This window comes from Ammospiza caudacuta, chromosome 4 (assembly GCF_027887145.1).
Source record: "Ammospiza caudacuta isolate bAmmCau1 chromosome 4, bAmmCau1.pri, whole genome shotgun sequence".
NCBI classification, from domain to species: domain Eukaryota; kingdom Metazoa; phylum Chordata; class Aves; order Passeriformes; family Passerellidae; genus Ammospiza; species Ammospiza caudacuta.
This window is the reverse complement of record NC_080596.1, coordinates 57,057,803-57,076,852: the sequence shown is the minus strand read 5'-3', so window position 1 is coordinate 57,076,852 and position 19,050 is coordinate 57,057,803. Positions and strand designations below refer to the sequence as shown.

The 19,050-nt window shown below is 42.0% G+C and overlaps 2 protein-coding genes across 3 annotated transcripts; both read right to left on the bottom strand.

Annotated features, from left to right (window-relative positions):
* Positions 1-307: 307 nt before the first annotated feature.
* LRPAP1 (LDL receptor related protein associated protein 1) lies at positions 308-10,322 on the bottom strand. 2 transcript variants are annotated; one of them, XM_058803417.1, is made up of 8 exons: positions 10,133-10,322; positions 5,565-5,709; positions 5,106-5,230; positions 3,670-3,790; positions 3,019-3,177; positions 2,392-2,474; positions 1,318-1,494; positions 308-1,008 (listed from the first exon to the last, which is right to left on the bottom strand). In XM_058803417.1, exons 1-8 carry the CDS (start codon positions 10,310-10,312, stop codon positions 943-945), a joined length of 1,056 nt encoding a protein of 351 aa, XP_058659400.1. In that variant the 5' UTR covers positions 10,313-10,322; the 3' UTR covers positions 308-942. The 2 variants fall into 2 exon arrangements, with proteins under 2 accessions (XP_058659400.1, XP_058659401.1); XM_058803418.1 differs by lacking the exon at positions 1,318-1,494.
* A 2,476-nt stretch (positions 10,323-12,798) lies between these two features.
* Positions 12,799-13,815, bottom strand: LOC131556650 (C-C motif chemokine 3-like). Its single transcript, XM_058803419.1, has 3 exons — positions 13,581-13,815; positions 13,243-13,345; positions 12,799-13,063 (listed from the first exon to the last, which is right to left on the bottom strand). Exons 1-3 carry the CDS (start codon positions 13,687-13,689, stop codon positions 12,976-12,978), a joined length of 300 nt encoding a protein of 99 aa, XP_058659402.1. The 5' UTR covers positions 13,690-13,815; the 3' UTR covers positions 12,799-12,975.
* Between the last annotated feature and the right edge of the window lie 5,235 nt (positions 13,816-19,050).

Here is a 19,050-nt window from a genome sequence, read left to right as displayed (position 1 = left end):
CTGATGTGTGCCAAAGTTCTGACCAGAAAAATTTGGTCTTGAAAGAAGAAGTGATAATAATCTTTACTGGAGATTGAACTGAAATATACACTCAGAGATAAGCTGCTTTAGAAATCTTTCTGCCTATTCAGAACATAGAAACACATCCTTGTGGTGCAAAACTATCCATCCTCTCTTAAAAACTGATGTGTGAATGAACATTACAGGAACTAGCAACATGCTCAAAAAACAGGTCTGGTTACTTCTCACTTTATGAAAGGGAAGGTGAAAAGAAAAAGACTCACCAGTATCTTGTTTTGATTTTTTAATGACCAAGTGTAGCAAAACCAAAGCAACCACGAACAAGATAATTGTACACACACATTAGTCAATAACTAAACTGTGCAAATTGACCTCAGTACTTGTTCCCTCATTACCCTTCCTCCCCCTCTCACATGAAAGATTCATATACGTGCAGCAGTCCAGCTCTGAGCCACTGCTCAAAGTCAGTAAAAATATTTTTGTAAACTTAAGTTGGAAATGTAATAGGCCAAGGATTGAAATAAAGACTTTTTCTGGCCCCTGTTTAACCTTCCTGTACCTCAGTGTTTGCTTTCATTGATCAGAATACCTTACCTGACTATAAGATTAGTATTTTTTTACTAGCAGGAATCCTTTGATTTTTGCATATTTGTTTCCTTTTGACAAAACTGATTATTTCAAAGGCTGCTACTTGATTCAGAAGTAAGATTCTTATGATCCAAGATGTGAAACCTTAATATTTAATCATTTAATTTTACAGTGCAAATACAAAATTTGTAATAAAGTAGGCAAAAAAAATTCTTACACCACACATCTGTTCAATCCTTACTATTTCAGAAGGACTCCTTGGTAAGCCCTGCTCAAAAAACCACACTAATTGCTTTGTGTTAACAGACTGATCCCATGAAGCAGGACAAATTCTTATAGCTCATTGTGTTGGAGACCTTGAGAGATTCTGCTGGATAAGTCTTGCAAGTGCTTCTTTACCTATCAGGAAAAGAAAACACACACAAAAAAATCAGGAAGACAATAAATTATCAATAGAGTAATATATTCAGACTTTGCCACAAATATTTGTAACAACAGAAAGAGCAGAGAGCAGGAAGATTTCAGGCCTTTTTAAGTCTGTAAGAACAATTATGTGTATGGTGTACTAAACATGGAGAACAGATGTGTCTTGAACTCCCCTTCTGGAAGTCATTTAGCTTGCATGAAAAATCAGCACTGGATAATCTGCTTCCCCTCTGCTATTGAGTTAAACTTTCAACATGTATGTAACACTGCATTTATACAGACCTTATATCCTAGCTCTTTTGTCTTTTCTTGCAGCATGGCATATTTCTCTTTGTTTCTGTTCAGATGATCCTTGTCTCCAGTTTCCTCTACATGCTTCAGTTTCTGGTGTGAAATCTCTAATTGTTTCTGGTAATGATAGTGCTTTTCAATCTTTGCTTCAAAATGTTTCAGCTCCTCCTAAGATAACAGACACACACAGCTTCAGAGGAGTTTCTTTCCAAGTCTTCCTTTCTCTTGCCAAGACACTCTTAATGATACTCTACTAAGTCAGGCAGAGAAAGCTTTTTCAGTTCCCTGCTTCTTAAAAAGTGTCTGGACAATCCATTACCATCACCACCAGACTGCTGATTTTGAAAGCAGTGCTGAAAATGACCCACTGCAGAGTCCTCAAAAGGAGACTGTGGGTGGCTGTGAGGTGCTACAAGATGAGAGCAGTGAACACCAAGCAAAAATTTAAGCATAAGAACAGCAGAATGAGGGGAGAGAGACAGATTTTTAGAAAAGCCTCTTTTTGAAATCTGATAAACAGAGAGAGTCAGATAAAAAAAAAAAAAAATCTTTTCTTTATACAACTTGAATTGAATAAAAGTGGCATGAACTGCACAGGAATGAAGTTCTACATTATTTCATTGAAAAACAGTCTTAACCACAATAGTTTTGTGTCAGCTCAACACAGCTCCAACATGGGAAGTTAGCAGTACAGAGATGGGCACGAGAGGGAAATTGCTGGGTATACAGATTACAGTGCCTCCCAAAGACATAATTAAGACATTGGTAAGAGGGGTAAATCTGGTGCCTTGGCAACAAAGAAGCAGGGCCTGATCTTTCAAAGATTCAAAATATGCAACAGTTGTTTTGAGAGGATTCAGAATGTTCATTCTGCTGATTATAACAGAACCAGCATATGATTAGTTACACACATGTCTATAAATTTGAAGAATTAAAAAGGCAGTATGACCTTTTTTATGGTGTCTGGAGGGTAATACAGAAGTGGCTGCAATCAGAGTAACATCAAGCGTTTCTTTATGTGGCAAAATATCTTTCTGCAAGAGAAGTCACTGGAATTCTACTTACTCGAAAAGATTCAAGCTCTTTCTCAGTGAAATTAGCTGATTTGGCCATGTCCCACAAATCAATCACTCTTGGTTCTTCAAATTCTAAACAAACACACATAACAAAATTAAAATGTGGACACAATGGTTTTAATGCTCAACTTCTATGAAAGATGAAGAGATGCTTTCTCACATACATATAGTTATTAAATTAAGAACAGAGACATTAAGCACTGCATTTCTAATAGATCTAATTTAGATGAAACTGAGTACTTGGGAGAAGTACCCAAGTACTGGATAAAACCAGATACTAGTACTAGGTAAAACAAGTAGGTTTTTAAAAGCAAAAAACCCCAAACCCGAGGAACTGGATAAAGGCATTGCTTGTCCTGCATGTTGTCTCATTTACTTGCCCTCCGGGGGCAATATCCCTTCTCATGGAGGACAAAATTATCCTCTTAACACAATGACTGTATCCTTTCATTAGGCATCCAGTGTTTGGTGCTAAACAGGACTGGCTGACTCTATATCTTCAGCCCACTGTGGCACACAACACACTGTGATACTGTGACTATGCCCTTGCCCACTGATTTTAACTTTTAAAAAATGAAATGAATCCCAAAGAAGCACAAACCCTGCTGTATCATACCACTGGTTGTGTCATATCCCTGGTGACTGACTTTACGCAAACGTTCAAAGCCCTGATTGATGCTCCTTAACTTCTCCTTGAGCTCTCTGTGCTTGTTGTGCAAGATTTCCTCTTTCACCAGGTTCTCCTCAGATGGATTGATAACATTCTTGTGGATATCTGTTGAAGAACGGTAAGTATTATTGACTGTGGGCCAAATCTTGATAGCTCAAAAACTCCAAATAATCCCCCAAATCTGAGGTGAATAAAAAAGTGCTAAGTTCTTAGGATTTCAGTTGAGTGCAAATACAGCTGGTGAGACAAAACACGTATTTTCTGCAGACTTTAGAATTGCGTTTTGCAGCAGTGGATTTATGCTTGCTGCCTAATTTCCTGTAAAACTACAATGGCCATCATTGCTAATCTGATGGCATTTTCCCTGCATGAAATGAAGGCAGAATCAGAAAACTGAAATGGCAATAGTTTCATTAGCTGGCAAGAATTTTGGCAGCTAATGCAGAACTAAACCCAGGAGGTATCTGAAAATGCCAGCATCTGCAAGTGGTTCTGACAGAAATGTGAGGAGTTTCAAAGAAATTTGGAAGTGATGGAAACAATGGGCAGAGAAAAGAGATGTACTGATCTTGAAACATCAGAGAAATGTCCAGGCACCTTCTGTTCTGCTCACAGTCTCCAGCAGAATATTGTATTCACGGATCTTTTCTTTGTGATGCTTAAATTCTCGCCAAAGCTTATCCAGCTCCTCATCAGAGAACTTCCCAGAGGTCTTGGCCTGAAAGAAACATGAGTTCATTATGCTTTCCAGGCCAAGTGCTTTAAGTGCCCTCAACTGCCAAAATGTCTTCCCACTCCTCACCACATTTAGAAAATTATTAAATGCAGCTTTTCTTTAGATCTTTTAATTCTCTTAATATTTGTATGTGGTCAGGATTTAGATGTTGATGGATGAGATCTCTTTAATCATGTCAAAAGAAGTTTGCTTCAGACTTATAAAGGTGGACTTGCTATGGATTACCCAGTGAAAAGTGTCTGGCATTTCTATTCCATGGGAAACAATTTAATACAGAAATAAGGGCCATGGAGCTCCACAGACAACTGTAAGGGAACCATTTGCATGAGGGATGCAGTCGGATATTAAACACAGTCTTTACTGCATCTTACTCTACTGGCATGTGAAGATTTTATCACTGCTGTGCACTTGCTCTCTAACCATTTAAGAAGCACTGCTCACACAGCTGGGGCACTACTCACAAATCTGGGGGGATACTTGCTGCAATGCCTGATCAAAAGTGAATATTTTTGAAACCTATCCAGACCCCTTTTGTTTTTTTTGGCTCAGGGAATATTTCTCCTATTGCACTTTACTGTTCCCCAAAGCACAGGACAACATGTTCCTTGCCAAAGCTGTACCTAGTTACAGTAACATTTAAATATTCAGCAAATCTTTTTTTCTGCTTTTCTATCACTGCACTACACTCATGGGAGAATTCTTTAGATTTACCTGACTAGTTGCTTCTTAAAATTTGAATTATTTAATTGCTGAAGATTATGACTTTGCCAGTTTTAACTGCCCAAATTTGACAGTACATCTTCCACTTTTTATGCATGAATGCAAATCCTAGAAATTTTCAGTTGAATACTAGGTTGAGAAAGCCCTTATTTAAAACCCTTCCCCACAATACATTTCACTTTAGACAGTCTACAAAATGGTTCTATTTTAAATATATATTTTAAAAAATATCCACAAACAACAAGAAGAAAACTGAGAAAAACACCATAGATATACTACCACACAGTGTGACAGTCACACTAAAGGAAGCCATGAGTTCAGGGAAATGTGAGGACCCAGGCTCCACCTTTCAGATTAACTGGGTGTTTTAATTGCCAAAGACAACCTGCCACAGCTGGATGGTCTGGATACAGGGCATGAAGATGTGAGCTACAGAGCAAGGCAGCTTGGTCAGTACTTAACAAAAGAGTAGTAAAGCCATTAATTTCCAAGTCTGAATGCTCACAGAAGACACAGCTAAGAGTTCAATGAAGAAATACTGACTTCCTACACTCCAGTTCCTGGAAATCTTACTCACCTTGCTCCATAATTTCTCCAGTCTTGGATCATCTAGTATGTCACTTTCTGTGCCATCTTTAATATAGTTGGTATCAACTAGCTGAGAGTCCTTCTTTCCATTCATTCCATATTTAGTCATAATGACTGCAAGGGAATAGAAGATACAGAAACATGAGAACCAACTATGGATGTATGGAAGGTGAGAGATGGGCTACATCTGTGACTTTCAGAGCTGGACTTTGCAGCTCATGGAGGAACAGCGAACAAACAGCTCAAGACAGTGGTCCCAGGTTCAATGACCTCGTCTGGAATTATTGGGAGTAAAGCACTCAGTTAGGCTCCTGCAGCTCCCTACTGACCTGCAGAGAACTTGTGTGCTTAGTGTCCAAGACAACCTGTTATGTAATAAACACAAGTGTCTAACCATGTGTGTGTGTGATGCAAAGTTTAAACTCCTCCTTTCCAAGACAGCCCTTACCATTTAAGTTCCGTCTGAGCTTGGCTTCCTTCTCTCCATCTTCATCCAGCCCTTCAGCTTTCAGTTTTTTCCAGCTCAGCTCATCCTTTTCTTGTATTTTTAGATCACTATGCAACTCTGCCAGTTTCACAGCAGAGAGATGGAGCTGACGAGAACACAGAAAGGTTTGTATTTAGTTATGTGGGTTTGTATTTAGTTAAGTGGGTTTGTATTTAGTTATGTGGAGTCCCCTTTTGCTTCAGAGCTACCTCAGGAACCAGTACAGACAGATAACAACCAGCATGGCACAACAATTCTTCTCAAAGAACATGCCATTGCCATCACGTGTCCTTTCTTGTGGACCATCTTCCAACCATACAGTTATAGTGAGTTGGAAAACTTTATTGGTTAGTACAGTTTTTCAGTCCCCCAGGTCACTGAGGATGGCCTTGCAGGTCAGACAGCCACTTCATCAGCAATATTTACTATGATTAAAATGAAAAAAGAAATTCTCAAATAATTTCTTAACACAGTTTATGTGCATTAAAACATACAAAACCTACAGGTATTCCTGTCTAACATATTAAAAAAAAAAAAAAAGGTATAACACTGAGGCTGAAGATAGAAAAAAAATTAGTTTACACGAATGCTAGGTCAGCTTGAAATTTTGTGAGCTACAGAGAAAACAGGAAAAATATGGACTAATTGAAATTTTGTGAGCTACAGGGAAAACAGGAACAATGACTAATATGTGGCTGGCTAATCAGCACTGCTGTGAGTTGATCCTGAACTTCCAGATTTTAGTCACCTTAGTTACTCAATTTAAAACAAATAAATGTAACAAACCATCTTAATACTTCAGAACCACTTTTTTTTTGTGTCTATGTGGTCAAAAACCAGAAGGTGAGGTGAGGAGAAGCCCAGAGAGGAGAGGAGATAAAACCCCTCCAACTACTGTGTGCCCAGCTCCTGGGAGCTCAGATCCAGCTGGAAACCACCTGGGCTCATCAGTCCTAGCACAAGTTTATCTATTTTATCATTAAAACCAGCTTACAGATTATAAAAATTATCATTTTCAGTGAGGAAGGAGTATGTTTGGTAAACACAAACTCAGAACTCAGTATTGTTTTTAAACATCTGAATGATACTGAAAAGATTCACCCGTTCCTTTGTGTGTCACTAGGTTATTTTAAAGTAACTAGGAAAAGTGTAATTAAACTAATGCGCTTCCTATTGACAAGAACTCAGGAAACTATCCACATTATTGTTTATGTTTCCATCATAGGCTGTCCTATTAATTAATCTTGTGCCATTGCCATCTTGTTTGATTTTTAAACTATATTTTCTCTGCATTTTGCACTTGGCTTACTGAAATTACTAAAATCTAGAATCACAGGAAATATAACGCTTCCAGAACACATTAAAACTTCTGATCCCTCTAATACTAAAGCAAAAGAGTGTCCCTGTTGTGACCTTTACCATCTACTTTTGGGGAACTGCTTTACAGAAACAAAGCACTTAGAAGGAACCACTTTATTTATGGTTCTTAGGATGTGCTGAGTAAAAGAAAAACCTTAATCATGTACTTATTTACTTTTCTGGTGCAGGATGACCTGGACAGCCGAAGTGTCACTGCTGCAGTGGCACCAAGAATCATTTTCCTCAGCAAGAATTGTGCTCTGAAGCTTCAAGACTGAGTCAGAGGTTTGCTACAAATTGTGAAGGGAATGGCCAAATATCTTGGTACTTATTTAGTTACTCTAATATTAGTCAGCATTCAAGTAGCATGGACATCACATGTAGTTGGGCTGAGGAAATACAGGAATAAATAGCCATGCATAATTAGATAAGAAGTAATTAGCTCCTAAGTACTGCAAATATAATAAAATCTTTTATGTGGGACCTTGTCATCAGAAACACACTACTGTGTAAAAGATTCTACAGTGCATTTTATGTTAGAGCCCCTCTGCAGTTAGTGCAATCCCATAAACATGTACAGCTTTCTCTTTTCTAGATGTTATAGAAGAGAATATCAGAACTTCTAAACATAAAGTCTGGAGACATAATCAATCAAACATGTTAAAGTCTTAATAAATACTAAGGAGCTACATTAAGTCCACTATTCCTTAAGAGAAAACAAGATTCTATTCAAATTTCTCCCAATTAGAGCAATATTTTTCTAATTCTCATCATAATTTTAGTAGGAAACTAAAGTAACTGTCCTTGTAAGCATTATAAATCCTTTGAAACCATTTGGAAGCCCCTTGCCTGTCCTATTAATGCAAAACAGAGTGCATACATAATTTAAAGTATTCAGTTCAAGAACTACTTCCTTTAAGGTTATCCCATGTTGGACCCTGAGTACGCCAGGTAAAAAATGTCAGTGGTAAGACTCCTCATCACTTTACTAACATCACTCACATGCTGGAATAACTAACTAGAAGCAGAGGTGAAAAGTTAAGTTTAATGATTAAACCAAGCAACAAGCTCCTTAAACTCACTCCTTATTCCTCATTCCTTATGCTGCCTGGACATTAACATCCAAGACAGGTACCTGGAAATTCTGGGAATGAGTGCTGGAAACTTGTTGAACATTACAACAATTGCATCATTTGCTGTTGGCCTGGCTGCAATCATTACCTGCAACACCCTTACCTACACTCTTGTCTCCGAGAGAAAAGAGCTCTTTACTACAAATTTACTCTTTGTGAAAAGAGATTCTGGAGAAAGATCAAGCACTCCCTTCCACTCATCCTCAGGGAAACAAGAAGAAAGTCTGGCTTGCCTTTCTTCTTGTCTGGCTTAGCTCCTGCTCCCACTAAGTAACATTTTGGGGCTTTTTTTAGGGACTGCTCCTCCAGCTGTGTGTTGCCATGCTAAATTGTGGTATCTGACTTGTATGTAAAAACAAAGAAGTCCCCTGTTTTCAGTAGTTTCTCTATCACTACCAAAATAAAGGAATAAAGAGGTCTGCATTGACACACATAGTATTTAAATACAAATGCAATACACAGCCAAAGTTTTCCTCTTATTTTATATATTGCCCAGACATACTGAAAAATCACTTTATAAAACACATGCTGGATGACAGTTGTACTCAACAGTGAAATTCAGATTGTAGCAAATTTAGTTCAAGTAGGTTCTGCATCTCTAAAATCCAGCTCACACATATAGAATTTACTAAGCCTTAGTTCCTTACTGACAAAGTTAATCCATTTTATATTTTAGCATCTTAACACAGATGATGTAAAGCACCTCAAATTTTAATTTCAGAAGAGCCAGATATGAAAAAAGACTGTAATTGGAAAGGTGACATGTAACTGACATTACTATAATTACAGATTATTTCCAGTCTCAGTGTTGTTTCTTTTTCAGCTGTCAGTTCAACAGCTGGAGTTTTATTAACACACTTTCCTATGCCCCATTCCATCTGTCTCCCATTGATGTAAGGAGTAATTGTGATACCATCTTTTAGCACATTGGGAGGCAGCAGTATAGCAGGGTTCTAGTTTTTGGCTGAATTTGGGGATGCCCTACCTCCAATTCAATAGCTCAGGCTATTCAGAATACAGAAGATCCAAAATGAATGTTAACTATATTTCATAGCCTGAAAGAACTGAACCTTTGCCAGTCATCACCCTGATTTCCATGGTCCACAATATTCAGGGGATATCTGCAGTACATTCTTCTCCTCCCACTGCAGCTGTTCTTCTTAGTTATAAGCAAGTATTTCCACTGTAATTAAATAATTTGACTGTATTTTCACTTTAATTAAACATCTTTTGTAGTCACTGTGAGAGAAACTCAAGTACTGTTTTGACTCACTGTCAGAATTAAGGCTCTCATCTGGGAACGGTGAAACCCATTTGCTGGTCCTCTTGCATTTGTCTACATTACTTGACGTGAACGTAGGAGACACAACCACCAGGGTGGAGATTTCCTCTTCTCCCGCAGTGAACTTCTGCCCTGTGCCGAGCAGGAACCGAGCCCACCACCTTCAGACAGCTGAGAGCATCCCAGTCCTGAACAGCACGGCTAAAGCTTTCAACCGGCGAGCCCGGGAGCCAAGCGCAGATCCTACCCGGCACCAGGGGGGCTTCCCTCTCTCTGGCACTGCCTGGGCATGTGGATTAGCTGCTGCATTACCCGGGGGCAGGTGAGCACCTCCCGGGGCTCGGACACACATCCTAGGGCTCGGACACATCTCTGTCCCGGGAACCATGTGGTTTAGTTGCTGCATTACCCAGGGCGGGTGAACACCTCCCGGGGCTCGGGCACACATCCCGTTACCCAGGGCGGGTGAGCACCTCCCAGGGCTCGGACACCCATCCCCGTGCCGGGAGGAGGCCGCTCCCGCCGCCGGCATAGCAGCCGCCGCGGGGCTGAGCGCAGCGCTCGCTGCGTGACGCTCGGGGACAGCCGTGCCCGAGAACAGAACAAACGCCACCGATGTCCCGAGCCGGGGCCAGACAGCCTCGGCGTCTCCTCACACACCGGTGCCCGCTCCTCGCCATCTCCCTGACGGGGAAGGAGGGTCTGAAGCGGCCGGGCCCGATCTCGGAGCCCCCTCTGAGCGCCGCCCCACTCACCCGCTGCGCCTTCTCCCAGATCTGGTTCAGCCTCACCACCCGGAACTCCCCGGCCTCCCGCCGCTTGCCGTCGGCGGCCGCCAGCCCCTCGTTGGCCTCCCGGGAGTACTTGCTGGCCTGGCCGGCGGCAGCCAGGAGCAGCGCGGCGGCGAGGGCCGGCAGCGCCCGCACAGCCGCCATGTCGCGCCGCGCGGAGAACTACAACTCCCGAGATGCCCTGCGGGGCCGGGAGGTCGGTGCTGGACGAACGGGGAAAAGGCCGGAAATCCGGGAACCCAGAGTGGGGTTTGGGTCTGGGGAGCGTGAGGCGTGGGCTGTTGCACTTCGTGCTGTTCTCTTTGTGAGAAACGCCAATCACTTGTTTTTAAATTTTTTTAAAGTTTAATAGTAATAAAATTGTTATAAAAATAGTGATATAATTAGAGTAATAATAATTTGAACGATTTGAATTAGGACAATATGAGACAATAGAAACAAGGAGTTACGGACGTTCGGGTACCTTTTTCTGGGCAGCATAAGCCCGAAAAAGGACACACGTTAACAGAGGATTAACCCTTAAAAACAATAGCCTGTTGCATATTCATACATCTCATACATGATACATAAATTCCATTCAAATACAGCATTCTGTCTGGTCAGTGTCAATTTCTTCCTCTGAATCCTGACGGCGTCTTCAGAGCTGAGCGAGGCGGGAAGAAGTTCGTTTCTCATGACAAAGGGACAACAAATTCTTTCTCTGAAAGATTTAGGTGTCCTGTGGCTGCTATCTCTGTAAGTCCTTTCTTTAAAAAAAAGTATCCTACATAGCACAGTTTCTATTTCACATTTTGTTATAACCTAAAACTATATTTAACACACTCCTTAAGAGAATTAATACAGCATAGCTTTCTAACATAACACATATAATATTCATTTTAATATTTGCAAAAAATCAATAATAAAAGACACATTTTTCAATTCTCATTCCCCTCAGCACTTGCTTGACAAAATATGCCGAATATGGCACGTTTTATGATTAGTCTCCCATCCAACACTCAGTGTTGATGTCAGCTGTGCAGGAATAAGGGGACACAGTGGGTTTGAACACTGCTATTTTCATCAAACAAAGTTTTCAGATATTAACACAATATCCAAGAAACAGAGAAAGAAAGAGGCAGCTCAAGAAATGGAAGGCAGGAATGGGAACGGGTTCCCCCTTGGTGGTGGCAGGGAAGAGCACCTGTACTTGGGGCAGCACAGAGGGATGGATGGTGGTGTGGGCAGAAGGAGGGCTGTGTGAAATGCAGGAACACCTAGTCTGGGTTTGTGAAAAATACGTATTTTATGATTGGCTTTTTGTAAATATTAAAATGAATATTATATGTGTTAGGCTAGAAAGTTATGCTGTATTAATTTTCTTAAATAGTGTGTTAAATATAGTTTTAAGTTGTAACATAAGGTTAAAATAGAAACTATGCTATATAAGATACTTTTTTAAAAGAAAGGACTCACAAGATAGCAGTCACAGGACACCTAAATCTTTCAGAGAAAAAGAATTTATTGCTCTCTTATCAGAAGAAATAAACTTCTTTCTGCCTCACTCAGGCATGAAGACACCGTCAGGATTAAGGGAAGAAGCTGACCCTGACCAGACAGAATTCTTTGTCTGAATGGAATTTATTCATCATGTATGAGGTGTATGAATATGCAACAGGTTTTAAAGGGTTAATCCTTTGTTTTAAAGGGTTAATCCATTGTTTTAAAGGGTTAATCCTCTGTTAACGTGTGTCCTTTTTCAGGCTTATTTTGTCCAGAAAAGATACCTGGACTGTCTGTAACTCTTTGTTCTAATTGTCTCATATTGTCCTAATCTCAATTGTTCAAATTTTTATTACTCTAATTATATTACTATTTTTATAACCATTTTATTACTATTAAACTTTTAAAATTTTAAAAACAAGTGATTGGCGTTTTTCACAGGTTGTTCTCCAGGGGTGAAGTGTGGAATGGCTCTGGGCTCAGTCGTGTGTGCTCAGAGGGCAGCTCTTGGTCCTGATGGTGCCAACCTCCTACCTCAGTGTGTCCTCTTCAAGGAGCCAGCCAAAGGGTGCAGTGGTCAACAGGCGTTTTTAGGAGGGGATTAAGTCAAGCTGTATTAAGGAAAAAAACCTCCACGATGCTGTGAAAATGCACAGTGTTTAATCCAGTGTTGGTGTATTTGTAAGAACCAATAGATTGCCTAAACTGTAATGAGATTTGTGAAAACAATGAGCCAGGGAGGATTTTTACTGGAGTGTAATTTTTGCCTTGAAAGTAATATAAAAATCTTGTGTTTTCTCTTTCACATTTTTCCTAAGTCAGAGATTTTCAATGTTATTTACCTAGGAGCTGTTGCTATGAGACTGAATTGCAGAAGTGGTCAAAAGCATTGCACTATACATTGCATTGAAGAGCAGTTGAAGTGAGCTTTGAAGTACAGCAAACTGATGATGCAGAAAGAAGTCCATCAGCCTTGCCCAAATCTTGTGCAGCTCTACACATCAATTTTAGGATATAGAGCTTCTTTTAGTCTCATTATTACAGTGTATATATGTATTCCTGAGTAATTTTGGAATACGTGGTTCTATCTTGTCTGTCATTTCTGTCATGTTGGGGTTCCAGCAGAGACTTCAGAGACACCCAAAGGATTTGACAAGCCAACATTTTATTCAAGCATTTATGCAAAAGCAAAGTTTAGTTAAACCAGTGTATGCCAATTGCAGTAAATTTTCCTTTTGAAGAAGGATGCAGCTCAAGCACTCTTACTGCAGTCCTCATGGTGGGGGCTGAGCACTCTGCCCAGGAGCAGCAGCAGGGAGGAGTGACTACTGAAGCTCCATGTCCTTCAGGTATTCCTGCACCCAGCGAGCACTGGGATCAGCACACACCTTCGTTCCTCTCCTGGTGACCAGGCTGTTGGGAAAACCAGTATTGAGGCACTCAGCCAGGGCATCAGGGTGCTTTTGCTAGGTCCTGCTGTTAGCACCTGTTTGTCCCTGTCCATGCCCTTCCCCATCCTGGACAACCTTGGACACCCTTGGGGCACTGCCCTGGCTGCTGCACCCTGGACCCCAGCAGTGCTGGGTACTTACACCACAGCTGGCCTTGAGCAGGTGTTGCTGGTCACGTAGGCAGAGCTGATCATCCTGCGTGGAATGGGGCGGGAAATGTAGGAGAAGCAGCAGGTGGAGTCTTCTGTGAGGGAAGAGAGATGGGCCCAGTGAGACCCCACACTGCAGCAGAGGCTCTGCCTGTGGCTCTCAGGGCATTTGCCATCACCTATGCTGTGTCCTCTGGGAACACCTCCTGGAAACCTCCATCTCTGAGGCTTAGTCCCTGCACTGGTGATGCCCATCAGCTCCCAGCTCTCCATAGACATGAGGGTCTAATCAGTGGGGATGGGGCTCTCTCCTGGGGAAAGAGAACCTACCGTTCTGCTTGTAAAGTGCAGCGCTGCTGGGGACGCTGGGATCAGCCTCAGCCAGGGAGCAGATGGCCACGAGGAGCAGAACAGCCAGGGCAGCTGCCAGGACCCTCATGGTGCTGGGAAGGCTGAGAGAGCCACGAGTGACGCTGGAGCTGCGGTGTCTGTAGGGCTGTACTCTGCACAGTAGCCCCTGCTCCTGCTGATCTCTTTTTCTATCCCCCACCACTGGGCGGGCACAGGGTTTCACGGAAGAAAATGAGTCTGTCATACCAGCAAAATTATGTGATGTAAATAAGCTGCAGAAAGGGAAGTGCCAGCCACAGGGCTATGATTTTCAGATTTGAGAGAGAACAAGTCTTATGAGGAACAGCTGAAGGAGCTGGGTTTGTGTTGTAGTTGAGATGGTCACAGTACAAAGCAACATACTCAATTTTCAGAAGGCTTCAGACCTGTTTTTATTATAGTATCATGCTTTTTACACATTCTTACAAAACTCCTAAGTTTACACTTTACTCATTGGTCACAAAAGACAAACAAGGTGCTTATTGGAACAGACAGTTGCAGTTTTCTCTTATTTATCCTTCTTTCTTTCTTGGCTTCTATGTCAACAACCTTGCTGGAAAATCCTTTCAGGAGTAAACATGGATCCTCTTATCAAACTTCTCTCTGGCCCACAGAAGTTGCTGTAAAACCTCTTCCACAGGTTTCTTTGATGGTAAGAAGAGGAGGCCCCCCTGAGGGGCACCTAACTGCTCTCTGCAAGTTTTTGAAAGGGCTGTAGTGAGGTGGAGGTTGCTCTCTTCTCCCAGGTTACAAGGACAAGACAAAATGGCTTCACATTGAACCAGGTCATGTTATGAAAATGTTCTTTTCTGGAAGAGTTGTCAAGCACTGCAATAGGCTGCCTGGGGAAGTGGTGGGGTCACCATCCCTAAAGACATTTAAAAGACATGTAGATGTGGTGCTTAGGAACATAGTTTGGTGGTGAACTTGGCAATGCTGGATTAACAGTTGGACTTGATGATCTTAAAGGTCTTTTCCAACACAAATGATCCTACAATTTGTTTCTGTCAACTTCATGGTACTGCGGAGGCTGAGGGAGCACAAACTGGGCTGGAGCTGGGGTGGCTGCAGGGTTTTCCTCTTCACAATGCTCAGTCCCTATTCATCCAGGGTTTAAAGGAGAGAAAATGAGTGCAACATGACAGAGAAGGAAACCACAGAAGGGGAAGTGCATGTGACAGATCTGCAACTTTGAGATTCCATTTGAGTCTCTGGTGGGACTGGCCGGAGCCAAACCCCCAAACACAAGCCCTGCTACTGCTGCAATGACCTGTTAGCTGAGAGCCAGGATGGGATGTGAACTTTGCTGACCAGGGTTCTGAGGAGAACCAGAACAAGGATAAACACTGGAAAAGAAGAAGGAAGTAGCAAGTTCCATAGCTTGCTTTCTGAGTGTGCACTATCCAATTAGCAGGCTGCCCCGATGAGGGGAGAGAGTGATGTATCTGACTCCATCTTATCAGAAGTTAATTAATTACTTTATTATACAATATTATTCTATATTACATTATATTACATTACCTCTAAACTGAATCTACCAAGCACTCAACTCTGCACACACTGCACAGAATCTCATGACTGTCAGCTGACAGTCCTGACACAGACACACACACTTGGCCCTGACAGGCCAAGGAAACAAAATACCATCTCTTTGGGTAAAAAACATCTCCATATTGCATTCTACTTTTGCACAAACACAGGCACAGCAAATTATAAGAATTGTTTTTCCTTTGAGGTTCAGAGAATGTGAAACCCAGAAATATTCTTGGGAAGAATTGTGCCTTGCTTTTCTCTGTGAAGAGAAATGGGGTGACAGTGCACTGCTGGGGTCTTTAGGAATTGATTATATCCTACCTTTGTCAAGCAAGAATTTTGCTGCAGTGATGTTTGAGGTGCCCCCAGCAGGCAGGTGCAGCCCCTGAGGGGATGTCAGTGCCACACTGCCCCGGGGAGCCTGGTTACCCCTTACCCCTGCTAGTGGGCTGCCTGGCTAGTGAGAACCACAGGAACCACTGATACCATCATGTACCCTCTCAAAAGACCTAATTTCTGCAGAAATGAGCCTTTTTGGGTAAATGAAGGTCTGGTTGGTGGTTTGCAGCTGGCTACCAGAGCATCACTGCCTGTGCACTGCCAGACTGAGGGCATGAAGACTCCTAACCTCACCTTCTGTGCCAACTGTGTCAGCTCCTGCTGGCTGTCGGGGGAAAGCTGTAGAATCCCTCTTCACTGGTCCCTGTCTGGCTCAGCTTGCTGGCCTGGCACTGCAGGAAAGGAAAAGAGGGCTGGGGGCCGTGGAGTGTCAGCTCTGGAGACTCACCAATCCATTCTTGTGGACACTGAGCCTGTCCTGCTGGCACAATGGCCTGCTGGCACAATGTCAGCTCACTGGCACAGCCTGAGCAGTGCCTGGAGACAGCACCAGTGTCACGTCCAAGACCGTGCTGGGGTGCCAGTGGGGTTAATGCCATGAACTGCATGAGGAAGAGGCCAGAGCATCTTCCACAGTTCAGGGCCTCTGCTCGCAGTGGGGCACCAGCTAAAATCTGCTCTGGCTGGTGCTCAGGGGGATGTTCTGCATTCACCTTTCTTCTGGGGACCTGATACTTTATTTTTGTGGGCAGGGGTGCACAGGAGTATCCCACCTGCTGCTCTGGCAGCACCCACATGGACTCCACATGGACTCCACATGGACTTGGGGGGCTTGTCAATGGGGATGGGGCTGTCTTCTAGGAAGGGAGAGCATACCTGGCTTCTGGGAGGACTCAGCAATGCCAGGTTCACATAGATAGGCCTCAGATAGGGAAATTGTAAGAAAAGAAGAGAATCATAATGGGGAAATATGAATGCATCATAACAGGATGTTGTCGGGGTACCCAGATTTGCTGAGCTGGTAAAGGCAAGGAAACCACAGAAGGGGAAGCACCAGCCACTGTGTTGTGACTTTCTGATTCCATTTGGCTCCTAGCATGGACTGGCCAGAACTTAAACCTGCCAAGAACTGGGCTGGTAAATGCAGCTCCACAACAAGAGCCCAAAGAAAATCAGGGCAAGACTGGCAAAAGGGAAAAAAAAGAGGAAGTAGCAATTTTATCTATCTCTACTCCCTGCTTAAGAGTCCCTCTCCAGCTCTCTTTCAGGGCCTCTCTAGGCACTGAAAGCTGCTCTAAGGTCCCCCAAAAGCCTTTTCTTCTCCAGGCTGAACGAACTGAACTCAGTCAGCAGTGAGTTACAGCCTGGTCTCATGAAGAGCCACAAAGGTACCTTAACACTGTGTGTAATCCTACTGGCTCTACTTGCACCGGCAGGGTTTTTTAATATTTTGGATTAGATATTAATAGTTTGAAGGCTTTTTGGCCCTATACAGATGCAGGTTCATTCTTGACAAACTCTCCTGGGTTAATGTTGGGAATTGATACCACAGGAGTTGTACAAATCAAGATGGCTTTGAAGATGCCTGGTTGTCTTTATTTGGTGACACAAAAGATTCTCTGTGCCTGGCATCCATCTCTCAGTATGGTTTTTTAAACAGGGAGGAAACCTATTTCTTCTCTTCATTTCTCTTAGTAATAAGAGAGAAAACATCTTTGTGGACCTTATATATTGATTTTTTAGAGAGATATGTAATTCAACTTAAATGAAAGAGAATTAAATTAAAGAGAATTTATTCAGCTGTGCTTTGAGTTTTCCAGGACAAGACAGTTGGAGATAGGTCTCTGGACTAATTGAGCTGAGCTCTCTCACTGAAGATACAATCCTGATTGTCAAGGGATTAAGCCTGTTCTTTGACTGTGTGCTGTTCTGTAAATCTCAGACCAAGGTCAGAATCAGCTTTAAGACATCAATTTTGACTACTTCAGCGGGGCTAAAAGGACCTGGATTCCTCTGATATTCCCTTAAGGCAGCTGCAATAGCTCACTGGGATGGAAAGTCACAGTTGGTTTAAAAGCACTTTACACACTCACCCCTCATAGGCCCAGAGGCTGGGAGCTGTACCTGGGACATTGCTGGAAACCTGCCTTCTCTGGGAAAACTCCATGTTCAGCTCAAAGAAGAGCAGGCTGCATCACAGCTCCTGTCTCCAGGATTCTCTGCATGGGTCACTCTCACTTTCCTATCCAAGCAAACCCAGAGAATCCAGCATCAGAAATTTTATGTCTGCTTTGTTCCAAGTCTGAATTTAGGAAAACTACTCTGTTATAGTGTGAATGAGACTTTTTTTCCCCCCTGTGCATTTAAATTAGGTTAATCTATGTAACTGTTTACTTTTTCTGAAATAGCTTCTTTATTTTTCTTGGATTTAATTCTGTGCATTCAAGCAGGAAGTTAAATAGTGTCAGACTGAAGAAAATGAATTGCATAACATGCTGAAGAGATGAACTGGGGAAGTGCTTGTTTTTACATTCCCTTCTTACCTGTGTATTTAATGTGAATTACTGGAACATCAAGGAGAACTAACCAGTTTGGAATTTATTTTAAAACATGTATTCTCATAAAGTGGATCATTTCCTCTATGCACTTAATCTTAGTAGAAGAAAAAAGCAAGTATTGATATAATATTACAAAACATCCCTCTAGAGTAGTTAATTTTCAGAAGTTATAGCAGCTTAGTATTGCTGTTTTCCTCCTGAAATTACTTCCTCAGCTAAATTGTTTAGGGCTGATGCTGAAGATAAGCATGTCAAAACCAGCTTATCAATTCTTCCCTTTCTGAAATGATCTTTGCAGCTGATTAAAGTGAACCATGACTTGTTTTGAGAGGAAATGAAGAACTCACTGGTATTCTTGTCTCTTTGATTTAGTCCTCCTGACTGCAACTCTACATGACTTTTGGTAGAATGCGTGAATCCAACTTTCCTTTCTATCCAATTCTCAGCACATACTTGTAAAGGCTCTTTTTATTTTCTTTTTTTCATAAGTGGGGAGGGAATAAGGATTTTTTACGTGGAATCTTGACTTGTTTCAAATTTCAGGAAAGGAAACGAAATCTTGCAGAACAGAAAAGAAAGGCTCACAAACACTTTGGAAAGGAGATATGATCAAATGAAATGCACCTGAAAAAAAACCCAAAATAACCAGAAAATGGGGAGATTTAGTGACTACACGAAAGTGGTTTGGGAGGAAATGAGGTGCCGTGCAAAGGACCCAAAGATGCCAAAACTGAGCTCACAGATGCTGCAAAATCAGGGGAAAAAATCAAGGAGGAAGACACATCTTTGAGGGGAAGATATGAGGGACATGGCATGGATACTGGAAAAAAAAAGTCTTTGCCAAAGTAGAAGGACTTACAAACACTCTGGAATGGAGATACAATGAAAGGAAATGCAATTGAAGAAAAACCAGAAAATTGGAAAATTTAGATATGAGTGCCATGCCATGGATACTGGAAAAAACCCCAAAACAGTCTTTG